Source organism: Megalops cyprinoides, chromosome 2 (genome assembly GCF_013368585.1).
Source record: "Megalops cyprinoides isolate fMegCyp1 chromosome 2, fMegCyp1.pri, whole genome shotgun sequence".
Classification (NCBI taxonomy): Eukaryota; Metazoa; Chordata; class Actinopteri; order Elopiformes; family Megalopidae; genus Megalops; species Megalops cyprinoides.
The window spans coordinates 53,382,993-53,399,747 of record NC_050584.1 but is presented as its reverse complement, the minus strand read 5'-3'; the positions used below and the strand labels follow the sequence as shown (position 1 = coordinate 53,399,747).

At 41.5% G+C, this 16,755-nt stretch overlaps 1 protein-coding gene across 8 annotated transcripts in view; it reads right to left on the bottom strand.

Moving 5' to 3' along the window:
• The window catches only part of sgip1a (SH3GL interacting endocytic adaptor 1a), a 54,521-nt gene that overhangs the window by 33,104 nt on the left and 4,662 nt on the right, over window positions 1-16,755 (bottom strand). For 7 of the 8 annotated variants that reach the window (XM_036554724.1, XM_036554776.1, XM_036554716.1 and 4 more), the window contains one exon: window positions 15,404-15,448. In XM_036554724.1, coding sequence (XP_036410617.1) covers window positions 15,404-15,448 — 45 coding nt within the window. Of the gene's footprint in view, window positions 1-15,403; window positions 15,449-15,650; window positions 15,669-16,755 lie in introns of those variants that run through there. The other variant, XM_036554767.1, reaches the window with a different exon arrangement.

Below are 16,755 nucleotides of genomic sequence, written 5' to 3'. Positions count from 1 at the left end.
ATGAGTGAAGGCTGCTAGTTAGCACAAAACCAGGACAGCAGAGCAGGGGGAGGGTGGAGCCTGTGGGTAAGATGAGCCACACCCTGTTGCCAGGCAACAAAGTAAAATGTGCCAACTACTGTATATAATGGGCTACACAGACTGTAATCCCCTTTGTGTCTGAAAAGGAGCAGATAAAGGCCAAACTCCATTTCATGTTGGGTAGTGCCCACTGCATGTCGACTACATTATGGGGCCATGAATAAAGCACAGCAGTAGGCCTCCATAAGCATGGTCAGTAGTTTGAGGTAAGATGTGGGTAGGGGGCAGGTCAATTCATTGTTATGATCTGTCATGCAGCTGAGTCTAGCACAACATGACCTGCGGTTGACATACGACCACACTTCACTGATGCTACTGCGTTTTGCTCACAACCATTAACTTGCCTCCTAAAACAACCACACACTAAGCGAAGGACAAATTTCTACAGCAATTTCTCCAGCCATTTCCCAAAGCTTCTCTGAGTCTTTCCCTAAGATAACTGATAGGAAATCTTTGGAAGGGTAGAAAAAAAACAATAATTTACAAGATATACCCGAAATGCCGGAATGAGAAAAAAGTTTTTACAGAACAAGAACAAAGGGGGGCTGCAATACGTTTTTTTTCCAGGGATGCATAACCATATATAAGTATACGGAGGTACTATTAAGAGAATGAAGTGTCCATTACCCTGGCAGCTGTAATAAAAGACCTAAAAATTGGCTCACCTTACCCCAGTGTCTTCAACTCATCGCAACAGATTCAAAAATGAATGAGAATGTATCTTCAGATAAAACAGTAGATTTAACACTGCAGTTATCTCTACTGCTCCTGTTTTTAAATTTTCAGTGTTCACATTTAGAATAAGACATTGCTGGCATGCCATTTTAAATCCAGATACACCGATTCAACAAATGAAGTGGACTGTTTAATGTACGTAAGAAAGTTTGTAAGTGGTAACTGGTGTCATGATGGCAAATTTTACTGTTGATAATAGAAAAAGTTTACTACTTGCATTTACTACTACTAAGTCTACTATGTGTTCACTATTTTGCTTGTTTTTAAGATAAGATTTTAACTACATGGATGAACATGTACTTACACACAAACACACACACACAGACACACGTACACACACACTCACACACACACAGCATAACACATATGCTGTAGATATAGATGCATCAAGTTAACAAAATTAGAAGATGATTACATCTGTCATGACTTTCCATGCCTAGGACAGTCTGCAGAAGCCGTGACTGACACAACAATATGTCTCTCGTCCCTGTGTCCCCTGGAAGCTTTGTAAAGGTCAATCTTCTGCCCTTTAGAAGTGAGTTACACTCTGTGAACAAAGAGTTTATATGCTGGCTCATTTGTAAGGTCGTATCTGGGGGAGGAGAGTTACACACGGCTGGTCAATTATAAAAAAAGTACATTTCTGTTCTTGGCACTGCGATAGTTTGTGGTGGTGAAAAAAACACTTCATTATCATTCTTCTCCTTTCCCACAGGGATGAGAGAGGGGGGTCGAGTTTTTTCTCTAATTTGGTTATTCACCCTGCATCTCTCTGTTATGTTAACATGTTCATTCACAATGTTGAGAAGGCCTAGCCGTGACACCTTTCTGTTGTGAAAGGGAGACTGGTAAAGCAAATAGCGAAGAATTCAGGCCCTGAAAAAATTAAAATCAAGTGCTGATCCACCATTTAATATCAGGAGATGGTGTTCATTAAATGAAATGTGACAAATTTTCATGGCAGAACGGTTGATTACTGCCTCACAGCAGGACAACGGGAAGCTCAAATAAGGTGTGTGATGGGTGTTAAAGAGATCACACTTAATGATGGTGACAACAACCATTACACATGCCCCCTTGTTAACAAATGTTGTTAATCATGTCCAAAATATCTTAACAGCCCTCAAGCACACAGAGTAAGCCAGTAAGACCCTTTTCACATGTGGGAATTATGCACCAGCTGGGACGCAGTTTGCACAAATGTTCAATGCTGATGTAATGTTGTTGCAATGTGATAAAATGGTGACAATATTCGAGCAACTTTAAGAGAACATTTTGTGCTAGCTACGAGCATACTTTGCTTCATGTCAGCAGGAATTGAGCAATGAGACAGGAATCACAGAAATTCTAATTCTCAATGAATGCATTTGCCTACAAATCACTTTAAGAACCACATCAGCAAAACCATAGCTTCAGTGGAAGATTCTGTTATAAACGGATATGTGAACAGCTCAGCTACTACAAGCATTGTGCTGAAGTCAGTCAGTTCTTTGAGCAGGTGGAAGTATTTGTAAAAGAGAAAAAATACAATCCTTTGAAACAGAAAAAGATCAATTAAACTAATACAATTCTTTGTCATACTGTTCCCAAACTCCAGTAAGCACAGTTGACACTTTCAAGCACCAGTATGCTCATCAATGTCATTTAAAATCACTGGTTAGCACACTGGTAGAGATTTAACAGACGAGCTCATTGTTATTACAGCAGCAAATGGATTTCGGTGACATTTCCATTTTTCATGTGAACTACAAAGCAGTCACACGCATGCATGACTAACAAACTCCAAAGAACTCCACTCTTTCTGTTAAAAAGCACATCAAATGACCCATTCATTTCTATGTAAATAAAAAAACAAATGTACTGCATGGGAGTTTTGGCTAATGGCAGAGGTGATTATGAACATTCTGTTTCCCACAATTCATCAGGCACCCTCAATGTGAATGCAGCAAGTGGAGAGTTGGGCACAGAATATGTCAGGAAAAAAAGGGCTCACATAGAGGAATATGTCAATGACTTCCCTCTGGGCATTTAAAAACATGAATTAAAATATTGCTAAATTAAACAAGCTTTGTTTAAGGTTTCAGCAAGGCAAAATGGAATAACTTTGTTCTGTTGGAGTTTACGCATGCAGGTCTTACGGTTTACACATTTATATGTAATTTGTTTATTAAAAATTACTGCGGGCATTGTAGCTTTACAGTACATTTGTTTTTGACAGATGACCAGGCAGTTCCTGTGTCGGTTAGTACCTAAACAGGCACAATGTTTCTAGTTCACCTTTGTGGAAAAGGTCACAGATGTTTGCTGCAACGGATAATGTTCCTTGACAAACTACAAGTTTCTTTGGACAAAACTGAATCAGAGGCTTGAGATGGTCCTTTCCTCTACAGCATTTAGACAGCCAAGCAGTTACTTTTCACAGTATGGTAGCAGAATGGATGCTTTATTAAAACGTAGGCTCAAATCACAGCATTGCCTGTCAATTTGACGCTTCATTCATAGAACTGACCAATCTAATGTTTCTAGCCTATGAATCATTGCTGCAATTCAATAGATCATATTTTCCATAAAGTTGATAGTATCACACATTGACATGCTTTGTTTTAAAAGGTTGAAAATCCTTAAGCATTCAAATTAGACAGGAAACAGTATGGAGGGATGTGGAAAGAAGTGTCTGTGCTGTCCACATGGCTCCCATCCAATGAATGATGAACAAATAGAGAGAACTGAAGATGTTCTGAACGCTAAACAGATGTTCAGCTGTTGAATCCCTTCCTCTGTACTTCCTTGCCTAAGTGCTTCCTTACTTCCATTTGGTAACAGAAGGTTTTGGTGTCACCAGGGTGGTTATGCCAGCTGTGGATGTTGTGTCTTTGATCACACCCCTTCATGAATATTCATAACAAGCAGGTGAAGCCACAAAGACAGGATTCTTAATATTAAGTGCAAGGAGCTAAATATCTGCTGGGTAAATAGAATATCTTTGCCAGAGATCCAGAGATCAGAGATCCATCCCAGCCTGCTCAAACAGCTGCCCTCTGCCTTGCTATAACACAACCAATCACATAGTTTGTTACTGTCAAGAAACTGTCCAATTGGTAAACGGATTCAAGAAGTGACAGCCTGTCTTTGTACAGACTGCTGAAATATTTATTTGAACTTTCCTTTTGATGAAACCAAAACTATTGTGAATCACCATGCATGATAAATCATGATTGTGTGTGCCTTTGAAGTCTCTCGAAGGTTAAGAAATTACATTGTTCGTAGAAATAATTAGGACATACTGCACTTAATTCAGACACTGGAGAAAATCTTGCTGGTATGAATCAGCAGCTAATGTGCCATTTAAAAATAAAAGAGTCAACAAGGGAGGACTCCGTCTTTTTAAGTTTTACCATGGAGCTATTTCAGCTCCTGTCCTCTCTGATCTTTCCCTGGCTTTGGGCGAGAGCTAGCTGCAACTGCGGGAATTCCTGTGGATTCCTGTGTCTGCACTCCCTCCCTCACTCTCTAATACAGTGATCACAACCTCCATCTCCATCACCCAAAGACTGCAATTACAGGTTGGTTAAACACTGGTTGAAAGGGCAAGCCTGTTAAACTGGCATCAGGGCTCCAGTTTCTCACAGATCCGAATTCCTCCCCTGCCGCATCCCACAGATGAAGTATTTTTGTTTAATGAGATGGAAATACCGCCTTGTTTGTTTGAGGGTCGAGGCTGTGGAAAACGTTAAAATACATCCACTATCAGTACTGCGCAGTCCAGCAGTCCAAACCCTCTATGAATTAAATACATCAAATATTAATCCAGTAGATGGGAAAGTACAGGATCAGAATGAGGCCCTTTCTTTTGTCTGGCACGGTAACTGTACCCACTGCCTTCTGGTTTCAAAAAACATCAGGGTCCTGGTTCACTAATGTCTGCAGTGCTCCAATCCTCTGAACACTGCCTATGAGGCCCTTTTCAGACAATTTCAATTTCCCTCTCAGCTTACAGGGTATGGCTGAGCCAGGCCTAGTGGCATATTCACCGCTCCATTCTCTTAGAGACACACTCAGACACACAAACACACACACAGATCGTTTACAAGCATATAAGCTTTATGTCAGAAAAGAATGAAGCGCTTATCCTGAAATATTCCCTCAGTTACAATATCAATGGCATGGGCTCCCAACCATGATGTTTACCATCGCCGCACTAATACTGGCAGTAATGGCTTCTTGCTCCGCTAATTTCCGCAAGGCACAGCTGGAGACGTGATCAGCATCGTAATCCCCTTCGCTTCTTTCCCTGATGCTTAACCGCTCTGTGTACACAGGACAGAGTTATAGTCCTCACAGCCTGTTGTACCTGGGTCATAAATCACAGGTCACAGCGTCTTTACCTCCGTGGTACTGGCACGATGCAGAACATATATGCTACATATGCTTTGGCAAGCATACGCAGCATAGATAGCAAAGACACCGCTTGACTACTGTGGTGTTGAGGCAGGATAATCTATCCTGAAGGGTTCATCAAGACCTGAACCTAAACAATTCACAGACACTGGGTGTTGGATATATCCTTTGTTGCCTTTTAAGTGGGTTTTCAGAAATGATGGAAGGCTATAAGAAGTTCCCCTAATTCATATGATGGTTAACTATTACATTTTTTTCATTTGTATTCATTTTATAGAGCAACTAATGAATTAGAGAATGCAGCGCATATCACAAAGAGCACAAATATCATAAATAATAACAATTATCATAAATAAATAATTGAAGCAGCACTGAAACAGGATTAAGGAAGCATATGCCAAATGTATCCCTTACATTTTAAAATAATGTGTTTGACAGTAACAAAAGATATTACAAAAAAGCAAGCTGACTGAAGTGTGGCGGTGTATACATATCAAAACCACGACAAAGGACACAAGGTCCTGGTATTCAAAAAGAAGCAAAAAATTCACAGATGCCAGGAGAGACTAAAATGTGGATTTAATGAAACAGCAAGTGCAAACGCACGATGCATGGTGAAAAGCAAACCTCAGCTGCATGCTTGTCAATTATGTTCAGTGGGTGGGTAAACAGTATTTCTTCAGTGTTACACTGAACAGGCAGGTCCTGTATTGATTTAATTTGTTTCTGTTTCTGACCGGCTGGAAAGATCTCACACTGATACGTATTGATGTCATGTGTGACAGCGTACTGATTCATGCTTTACTATACCAATGAATACACAGAGGAAAAAGAAAGGGTGAAAAACAGACGGCATTCATGAATGAAATCTGTAAGAGAGAAGAGCATCGTCTCATAAAACAGACTCTTAAGACTCTCTCAATAATGTTTCCTAGAAAGTGTCGACAGTCAATAATATACATATAGCCCAGATTCACTCCATAAGAGTGTCTGCCTACAGAACTTTATTTTGCAGAGAGATTTTCAAAGAGGCCATAATCTCGTTCCAGACTTTTGATGTCCCAGTATCGGTATGGATCCTCCCTCAAGGCCCTGCTGAACCCCTACACTGAATGTGCCTTTTGTGTCGGATTGGCAATTGGGCAAAGTGCAGTCTGACGCACTGTCTGAGGTACTGGAGCTGGCAGGCAACAACAGCTGAAGCAGACAGTTAACTTCATTATGAAACCTGGTGATGGAGTCCAGACAACGACCAGGTTCAAGGGGTCTTCCATCCAGGACTTTGGCTATGATCGTGGTCTTAGATGAAAAAAGTTCACTGGAGAGCGTACAGAATAATATCCTCCTCCCCAATGCCAGAAGCACCAAAACCACCACATTGTTTTGTTGTCACTCACAGTGTCTCATCGCTTCCAGTGTGACCCCATCTTTGATTGTTATGTTGGGTTCAGACGTTTCCATAAAACATACATGGGCTGAATGTACCTGACCTACTTGGACCTTCTGTCAATGTCCACCTGGGACAGGTTGGTCTTCCCACATTTGAATATTAATCAGTGACTGCTTGAGGTATGCCCACTTTCCACAGACTTGCTAAGTAGGGGTGAGGCTAACATAGATGTAAAAGCTGTGCTTTCTCCTTCCATAAACCTCCTCGCTGAGACCAAATGCAGCTGAGTAAAAAAACCAACAAAAGGACGAACACATTGGTGCTTCCAATGTATAGATAAAGCAGCATGGAAATAAGATCAAAAGCAATTTCATGACATTGATTTAGTAGTGTGGAGGAAATGACTAACAGGAGCATTCTATAAGTGCAGCCTTTTTAAATACTTGCACATCATCTGGAAATATCCTTGCTACTGACATTACACACACAGTCTCTATAACAACTGGAAAAAATGTAGTAACTCCTCAAATTAATTGCTTAAAGTGAAATACAAAACACCATAGCAGGTAGATTGAATTCCCATCTAGATCCCATTACTGTCACTCATGAGCTGCATACATTTAAGTTAAGAGTGAATATGACCTATTCCACAATTCTGGATCAAAGCCATTATTACTATAAAACACAGTACAAAAAGGACCTAGAACTGTATGGGCTGTCAGCAACATGCACAATACCCACAAAATTCAACCAATATACTGTAAATGACAGGTGACAACTTGCCCTATTCCGATTTCGCTGATTCTAACATTCTACTTCTCACAGTGGCTCAAATCAATGGATTCTCTATTTTCCGGTGTGGTGTAAGGTCTTCTAACGAAATCCAATCTGGGTATGAGTCACCCTTCAGATAGCAGAAATGAACAGCAAAGCTCCACATATTAGGTCCTGCTCTGTGAGGTCACTGTGATTCTGTCTTCACAGTCCTTTCTAAAAGCTTCTGGGACTTTTGAAGGCTCTGAAGACAAAACAGGTTGTATTTCTGAAAATGGCACCTTGACAATACACTGAGATGGTGGAAATCTTACAAATTATCATTACACTAACATCCCAAGGATAGAATTCAAGAAACACCTTACTGACTGACTGAGCTACCTTTCATGTCATGACATAGCCAGGAATCTGGAGTTGATAAGAGAAATAAAGTATTATGAGCAGGATCAGTGTACATATCCCTGTGTTAGGATTTATTGGCTGAATATCATTCGGTGTGATTTTTTTAATATAAACTCCCATGAGATATGACACAAGACTGCCAAATATTTATATCCACCTCGAAAACGGTATCTCCAAAAGAAGGTGCTGCTTTTTTTGGTTTTGATGGTCAAGTAAAACTGCACATGAGCAATAACTAGGGAGATCAAATACAGAGCAGCAGCAGCACAGGAGGGCATCCAGTGAGGCACACACATTAAAGAAGCCCAGGCCACACTGGGTCTCCAGGCAATCTCTGTATTCCAGGGCCAGGCCCCAGAATACGCCTGCCTAATAGATTGTCACTGTGGCTTATCATCACAAAGTCTCCTTGAAATCACACTAGCTGCAAACCAGCTCAGCTAATGCTAATGTCAAAGTTCCTCAAAGCACAAAAAAAAAAACAGCCCAGTCTCCTTTTTCTCCACACAGACACAACAATCAGCCAAAGATGGCCAACGCGGTCTTTATCTCTCCCCGTGTGAGACGGCATTAATCACTCTACATCCATTTGAGAATCCTCACAAATCTGTAAATCTGTTTTCCTTTCCAATGGGGTGACTGGTGTTTCCCTGCTTTGCCTCAGTGTCACAGGATTGCAGCTGCTTTTGTCAGACTGCCAGAGACACCTTTGCATCCCCCCTGTGACCCCCCTGAATCCAATGAGCCATCCATATCGCAAGCAACACCAGAGACAACTTAGGTACACCTGCAGATGAGCCAAGACATGAAAGTCATTGATGTAGCACGTGGACACTCTGAACATGCCATGTGTTTCAATCCAATTTAAAGCCTTTTTTCACCAATTCCATAAATATAAACGCCTATTTATCTTGGCATAATAAAAACATACAAAGCTATTTTGCAAAAGATTTATTATAATTCTCCCTTTTAGCAAACTGGACACCCACATGCCCTGTGGTTTGAGCCAACAGATGACATTCTTTAACACATAGTCTGCCATTTTCTGAAATCAAAAAGTATGTCCAGAATGTTTTCAATCTTTTATCATGCCATTTAATTTAAACAAAATGAAATGCTTACAGTTTTCCATTAATGTTAAAATGGCCAGTTAATGCCTTCTGGTTTAGAAACATAATAATGATGCACTTGCTATTGGTAGGTGTTGAAAGTCCCTTCATTTTCACTTTGAACGGTTCAGTGGCTTTCCAGAAATACATGTACATCTGGTGGATTCATGCTCATGTTAACCACTGGTAAGAGTTACACTCATAAGGATTACATAATCTGGTTATTGTCTGTACAAAAATGTTCAGTAGTTTTTGGATCAAAAATAATCTAGAGTGTTTAAAATTTTGAAATATTTAAAATACTGTACATTTAGCTTGTCTTCCATTGGATTTTCCATTTCACTTAGCTTTTTAATAAAGTCAGCAGGCTTATATTACTGCTAAGTATCATGCACATAATAAAGAATATTGCAGGTGTCAGAACAGTAAATATCCTTAATTCATTCAGTTAAAAAAGTGACATCTGTATAAAAATGTAAACCCAGGCATGTGATGGCTGGTTTGCATGAACAAAATTAATGAATGAATAATAACAATTTGATTTGGCAGAACCCTGATTTTGCCACAGTGTGCTGTAGTTTAGATAATCTGAATTAAAGCAAAGTAATGTAAAATGTAAAATTCAAAAATACTGATGTATTTTGAGGTTTATTAATAAAATGTATTGACACATTTTGAGCACTATGCCATTCAACTGAAATGCTATACAGTTGATATGCAAATCATCAGTGGGCTTTTGCAGGAATGCTAACTTGCTTTGAAACAACTGCAGTTGCCTGAATTTTGGCATCCTCTAAACTTAACAGAAATCAGGATGGAATTTTTCCCCTTTCATTCAATATTGCATCTGACCTCAAGCTGACAACCTGATGACAATGTTCTGACACAAAAGTGTTCTTGTTCTGATCATACCATTGCAGGGTGAATGGAAGTCAGTCAGCAATCAAAACAGGTGACAGTCTACTGAAAATGGGAAGTAAAGGCAAAGCCAAACAACACACCTGCAGTGACAGCAGCATTTAACATTCTATTACAATGTGACAATTTCAAAGTATAATAATGTGAAAGTCAGAGCACAACATCATATACTGCTGTCTTCCAGAAAAATGGAAATCAGTTAGGACACATGGTTAGGTGGCCATATTGCCATGTAGCTCATATTGTCTAGCTAACTCCTATATGTATATACACTATGTGTCTGTCTGCTGCACCCAACCACCCTGATGAAGGCTGTTTTAGCCCCAATGCAGTAGTTTTTCAAATGTTCTAGCCCAAAGAAAAGAAATAAAGACTTCTTAATCCACATGAGTGCCTTGAAACTTTTCCTCTTTTTATATCCTCATATTTTCTTTCCATAGTCACAGAATGTGATTTCAAATATATATGTGTTTTATATTTTTTATTAGATATTGAGAGGAATACACATGACCTTTCACTGACTGATATAGTCTTAGAAGGCCTATCTGAATGACAGGAAATTCCACATTGACTTACACCAAAATGATGCGGGTGATTTTAATGACTACAGAGCTCAGTGGTACAGTACTGACATGCACATTTTAGTGAAACAAACAGCGTTAACAGGGAAAAAACACACACTCCTGCCATGTAACTTCTCCATCAAATAAATGTCAGTTTTAAAACCCATTAACAGCATGGGAGACTGTTGGACCAAGCGCAGAAAAGGTGTCCACCTGTGGACTGGATTTCTGTTGTAACTACCAACTGTGCAGAGCACAGACAGTCCAGAGCAGCCTACCTATTATCTTGAATAGCTGCCTTACCAATAGGAAAAGAAACTCAGCCCACCATAAATAGGCAGTAGATAAGATGAATTAGTAATGCAAGGGATGAATAAAACATAAGCAAAATAAATTCAGCCGCCTGGGGGACCCCATGCTCATACAGACAGGAAGTAGCAGAGGTCATGTGATGTCCATGCCAGCAGCACCCCTGGCTCTACCTGTGCAGAGGGGCAGTGATTGATGTCTCCAAGTATTGGAAACCAGAGTTTTTAAGGGTATGATGGGATACGATCTCAAATCAGCACTACTAGCTGCAGAGTGCAACTGGAGGCCTAATGGCAAGCGACAGCGGGGCCGCGGGCAAAACCAGGGCTGGCATCCGCGGGGTGGTAATTAGGGCAAAATGAAAAATCAACATCTCGGGATATGGTTCCAGATGCCCCGTGGGCTTCCATCAGATTAAAACCCCCTACATTTGATGAGCCTGGAGCCCTGAGTCGCTGATCTGAGAGCAGTGACTGCGCCGGGCCCTGGGCTGATGTCAGGCGCTGATATTCTGCTGAGATCATGTCCCCATCTCTCCCCACATCTCCCTCTCTCTGGGACCAACGTGCCTTCTTAACCACCAATGCTTTGCCCATTTCTGCTTGTGCCAACAACATAATCAGAGCCCTGTTTTGCAGCGCATGTGAAAACCTCATCCACGAAGGAGACAAGAACCTCTTAATCCGGGTCACGCGCACAGTACGAGGGTTAATCTGTATCCTGCGTAAGGCCAAGCTCACAGACCTCCACTCCACTCTCACAGAGAGTTACTTGGAGAATGTGTGAGAATGCACACGCACACTGGATCCAGCAGTAGAGATTCACTCTCCAGTTTCTCTCCAAAAACAAAGAGAGGGGCACACAGACCCTGGGGCTGGTGACTCTCAGAAACTGTACTAGAAGACTTCACCCCATTCAATCACATTTGGCACCACCAACGAGCTCTCTTCTACTTCTGCTGTTCTCATAAATGCCCAAAGCTACACTAAAAGCTGTTTACATATTCAACAGTTAACATATTGTTGCTTGGCCAGTCTTCACCATTTGATAAACACTATAACATAAAAAGGCATTTTTATTGTGATTGTAATATCTAAGGGGAATCACAACTGTTCACTATGTTCAGGTGCATTGATTGTTTTCAATGCACCTGAGCATAGTCTTCCGTGACAATATTTCATAACATTGTAAAAAGCTTTGATGAAAATTGATGGACTAGATTAAAAGATCTGTTAGAAACACAAAATAAATCTGAAGTATCTGAAGTATCAATGTCTGAAATTATACAGAACCAGACAGACCCTATGATAGTAACGCATGTACAAAAGGACTTTACTGTGCAATACACACTGGTTAAACAAATGAATATGTTGGAACTATATACTATGGTCAGTATCATATTTTTTCTTATGAAAGCAGTCCTGTCATTCCTCTCTAAAGACAAAAGCATTATTATATTATAATATTATTATATTATTTTAAGCATTTATTTTAATCTAACATTTGTCAATTACTTTTTAAATCCTGTTCTATGCTGCCATTGTCTGTTGAGAATCGCCACCATGGTTATTGACATTTCATCTGCTAGTTAAATTCATTAAAAAATGAATTAAGAGCCAAAAATGTGCGTTTGGAGATCATTTAGAAAATATGACTTGTTTACGAATGTTTATTGAAATTGCTGTGAACAAATCACTCTTTGAACGTTTCTGAGACTCAAATGAACAATCAAAAATCAACAGCCTGATGCCTTGTTTCACCCCTTTGATGAAATAAGGTTTTCATAACCTCTTCAAAGGAACAATTGTGCTCTCAGCCTGTTTGATTATGCAACAGCACTCATTAAATATTATTTGTCATATCTGAAGCGGATCATTGCATACAGCTTGTTTTGGGAGCTGGCTGTGATGTGCGGAGAATGTTGGGGTGTCTATGGAGTTGCCTGATGGAAAATGACAAGGTGCAAATGTGACGTGGTGATGGGGTCATTCCACTGTCCGGCCAGCACAGGGCGAGAAAGAAAGGCGCCAGCCTGCTGAAAACACAAGCCAATCAATCCAAACGACACTCACTCTGAGTAGCACAATGACTGTCCCAGCCCTCTTTGTTCTCTGAAAGTTCATCTTGGTTCTCCGTCAAATCATTGTCGCATCACAACAAAGGGCCTCATTCACCACAACAATGAAAGTTTCCTCCTTAGCCCCTTCACTCTGAGTGCATAAGCGTGTAATTGCTATAAATCCACAGTGCTTTGAACATTACTGCTGCTCACGGAAGCACCGGGCATTGCTGCTTTCTCAGACCTGATGAATTCGTGGACTCTCATCTGGATATGATTACCTTTGGAGCAGCAGAAGAGACAGGGCCATCCAGTCCGGTCCTGTGTTTATTTGCATCCTGACAACCTGATCTTGAATGGCAGCTTGAAACACGTCAGCAACACACTGACTGATACACTAAAAAATAGTGAAGCTGATGTATCCAAGGAAATCCAAAGAATGCGACACTGCTTACTCTGCATTCACCTTAATCTATTTCATAGGTTTGAAAACAGAACATCCGACTACATGCAGTGGCGCTGCTTCAGGACACATGCTACAGATTACTAGAAGGAGTCATTATACTCTCGTAGTATGTAAAATGACACTTTCAATCAGTCCAGACAACCAATTTACTCATTCTCTTCATCAATATAAATATAACCACATAACCTAGTTCAACTGAATGTAAATCTGTTTCCCCATTTCAATCATCAACCACAATTTGTGGCTTACAGGTCTGGAATCCAGAGCTTGCACCAGAGACCTCCCCTGACCACACTCACTACCTCAGATGAGGGTGGTGCCAGAAAAAGTCTTTGAACTTAGCTTTAAAAAGAGAAAGGGGAAATGTTTTAGTTCACCGCAATTATATCAAGCACCCTTCTGTTCCTAGTCAGGGGCCACCCATCTGAGGCCAACCTGAGCCTACCCAAGCCTGCCTTTGATTGGCTGTTGTCCTGCAGATGACAGGGTCCACCCGTGTCCCATAATGATGACACCTGAGTGCTTGATGCAAATGACGCAAAACCAGACCATTCTCTCCATCATAAGCGTACTCAGCCAGTTCAGGGCCATTCCGTACCGAGACACAAAACGAACTGGACTTTAAAAAGCATTGAGCAACGAGATTAGCGTCCAATTTTACACCTAACGGTAATCCACGCGCCAGAGAGCCCCTGTAAGCCTCTGTTTGTGATCCCAATGGCACCTCACCTCTTCGTCAGACACTATTTCCAACGTGACGTGACTGTCACTTTTCTCCATCGGTTATCTAACACATGACACACGCTTGAGACATGCCCCGCAACTCATAACCCCACTTTGCACTTTCACAGAGAAAGAAAGAACTAAACTGTGAAACTGCTTCAACTGTTCACTTCCTTTATTGGGCAAATTACACCCTATATTTTGTGTTAGCCATCAGTGAGGGTAAAAATGTTATGAGTGGAAAGAATTTGCTGGTGTCCATAACATTATCAGCTCCACTGGCTGGTCTTGATTTACAAATACAACAACATTGTTTTCCATCACAACTGTAATTACAGGATCAATCTATTTGCATCCCCTCAAAAACATTTACTAAACCAAATAAGAGAGTGAAAATGCTGAAAATAGCAACACATCCTTTACAAATGTGTTAATCCATGGATCAGCCATTCAGTAAGCAAAAATTAATGTGCATTGAGACTGATCACATCAACAGTAGGTATAAAATTTTTTCCAGATTCCATTGTGATATGACAAGCTTATAAAACAAAAACTCAGAATATACATTGACAACTCTTACTCAAGCAGGAGTATTGGTCTGCAGGCCAAGCAAATGACAAAAAATAAATCATTTTTAAGAGAACACAAAGGACAGACATGTTAATACGCTAAAAGATTAACAGGCTTGCATTGTACACTGAAAGACAGACTGAACCAACTAGGGCTGAATAACTACATTATTCATGCGACTACACCTCAATAACATTCGTATGGGAGTCACAGTAAGTAAAGCTTAACCTTAATTATCACACTTCACCTTTACATAGCAAAAAAACAAAACAAATCCCACAGAAAAAAACATTTTCAAAGGAAGTCAAAATAGTCAGCCATGCATGAAGTGATAATCCTTATCCAAATTGTCATTGTACAGAGGAAAATAAAACACAAATAGTCATATTAATTTCAGCAAACTAGACGCAGAATTACAGGCTTCATGAGCAAATGCATCTGGTATGGCAGGAGACATTTCATTGGAATGTTTCTTAAGCCACCTAAGGTCACAATATGAAATGACCTGTCATCCATTTTCGCCCACAACGGCATGTTAGATATATCTGCAAACGTACACATGAAAACAGCACCGGAAAATGGCTTCGGGATGCAACCATGACACAACTATAGACCATACTGTATGCACCCGGCTCTAAGAGAATTCATACAATTAAGCAGATGGAACATAAGCCTTGCAGCACAATAAATCCTCATAATCCTTTACGACAGGAAGAACTAACAGCTAGCTGTACCACTGCATTTACACATTAACGACATTTAATAGCGCTCCTGCTTTCAGAGAATGACATGCAAGTCACCGGAATGCATGCACTCCAAATAGCTAGACAGCGAATGACATTAAGAGCAGCTGTACAAACCAGCAAATGAAGGAGGATGAAGGAGGACAAAAAAAAAAAAGCTTACCTTCCATCATGATTGCAGATTTGCATTCCTCAATCTCCAATGAGCCTGAAACGATAGCGGGGGGGAAACAAAACCCTAGTTACCAGCTGCTGAGACACAGCCGAATGAGACGTTCACGGAGCCGAACTACCCCTTCCCCCCTGCCTCCAAGGGTCCAGATACCGGGACCGAGAGCCCCTGCTGCTTAAGCCTGGCCCGAGCTGGAGGGCGCTGCGCTTTAGGCCATGGATGCTGCTGCAGCTCTCACCTACACAATCACGCAGGGATGCTGAGAGGCAAAAAAAAGGCAAATTAAAAAGAGAACGCAAGACAGAGAGGGAGAGAGAGAGAGAGGGAGGGGAGAGGGAGGGAGAGAGTGAGAGAGGGAGGGAGGCTTGCTGATGTCACGTCCTTCCTGAGCCAATCTCCAGAGCTCTCTGCTGCGTCACATGGCTTCTAGCCTGCATCTCCTGACACCATATCCCTTGAGAATACCAGAGCAGTACCCTCTACATATGCACGCTAACTCACACACACACACGTACATACGCACGCATGCACACCCACCACCTTTTCATCCTCTATATATATACCTTGTGTTGCTGCACTGGGCAGATTCTGCTGGAGAGGGTTACTTGAGATGAATTATTTGCTCGCTGCCTGAATAATTACAGGGATGAGGTACAGAGATGGCCACTGCAGAACACACACAGTGCCACTCAAAGAGAGAGAGAGAGAGAGATGTTTTCCCTGGCAGGGCTGTGTTGCCACTCCCATCTGTAATCACTGTGTTTTTAAATGAAATCTCTCTGCCCCCCCCCCCCCCCCCCCCCCTCCCCTTTCCCGGCTCAAATACGGGGAACATGCAGCTGAACAGCAGAGCAGATGGCTGGCATGGTGACTCTACTGTTTTTTCTTTTTTTTTTTTTTAATTCTTGTGTGTTTTTGCTCTGCCTGGAGCTCCACTGGCCGCCAGTGCGCCTGCTCCTCGCTCCATCGCTGCCACTCGGGATGAAAATCAATCACGCTGACGTCACGGCAACAATTATTACCACAACCTGACTGATGAAGGGAGGAGCTCCTACAGCTGTCCCCAGCCTGCCGGGAAACGGGGGGAGTGGGGGAGAGAGCGAGCGAGAGAAAGGGGGAGATAGAGGGAGAGCAAGGGAGGGACAGTGAGAGAGTGTGAGAGAGCAAGAGAGAGGCAGAGGAGGAGAATAAGGACAGAGAAAGAGAGAGGCTTGCAGCTTATTTATGCTTGAGGAGGTGGCTCAGAGCCAGGGAGGCCAGTGATGACCGCTAATGGGGCTCAGACAAAGAGAGATGTTTTTGTCCCCGGTCGGGGACAGCTAAGCACACAGAACCCTTCACTC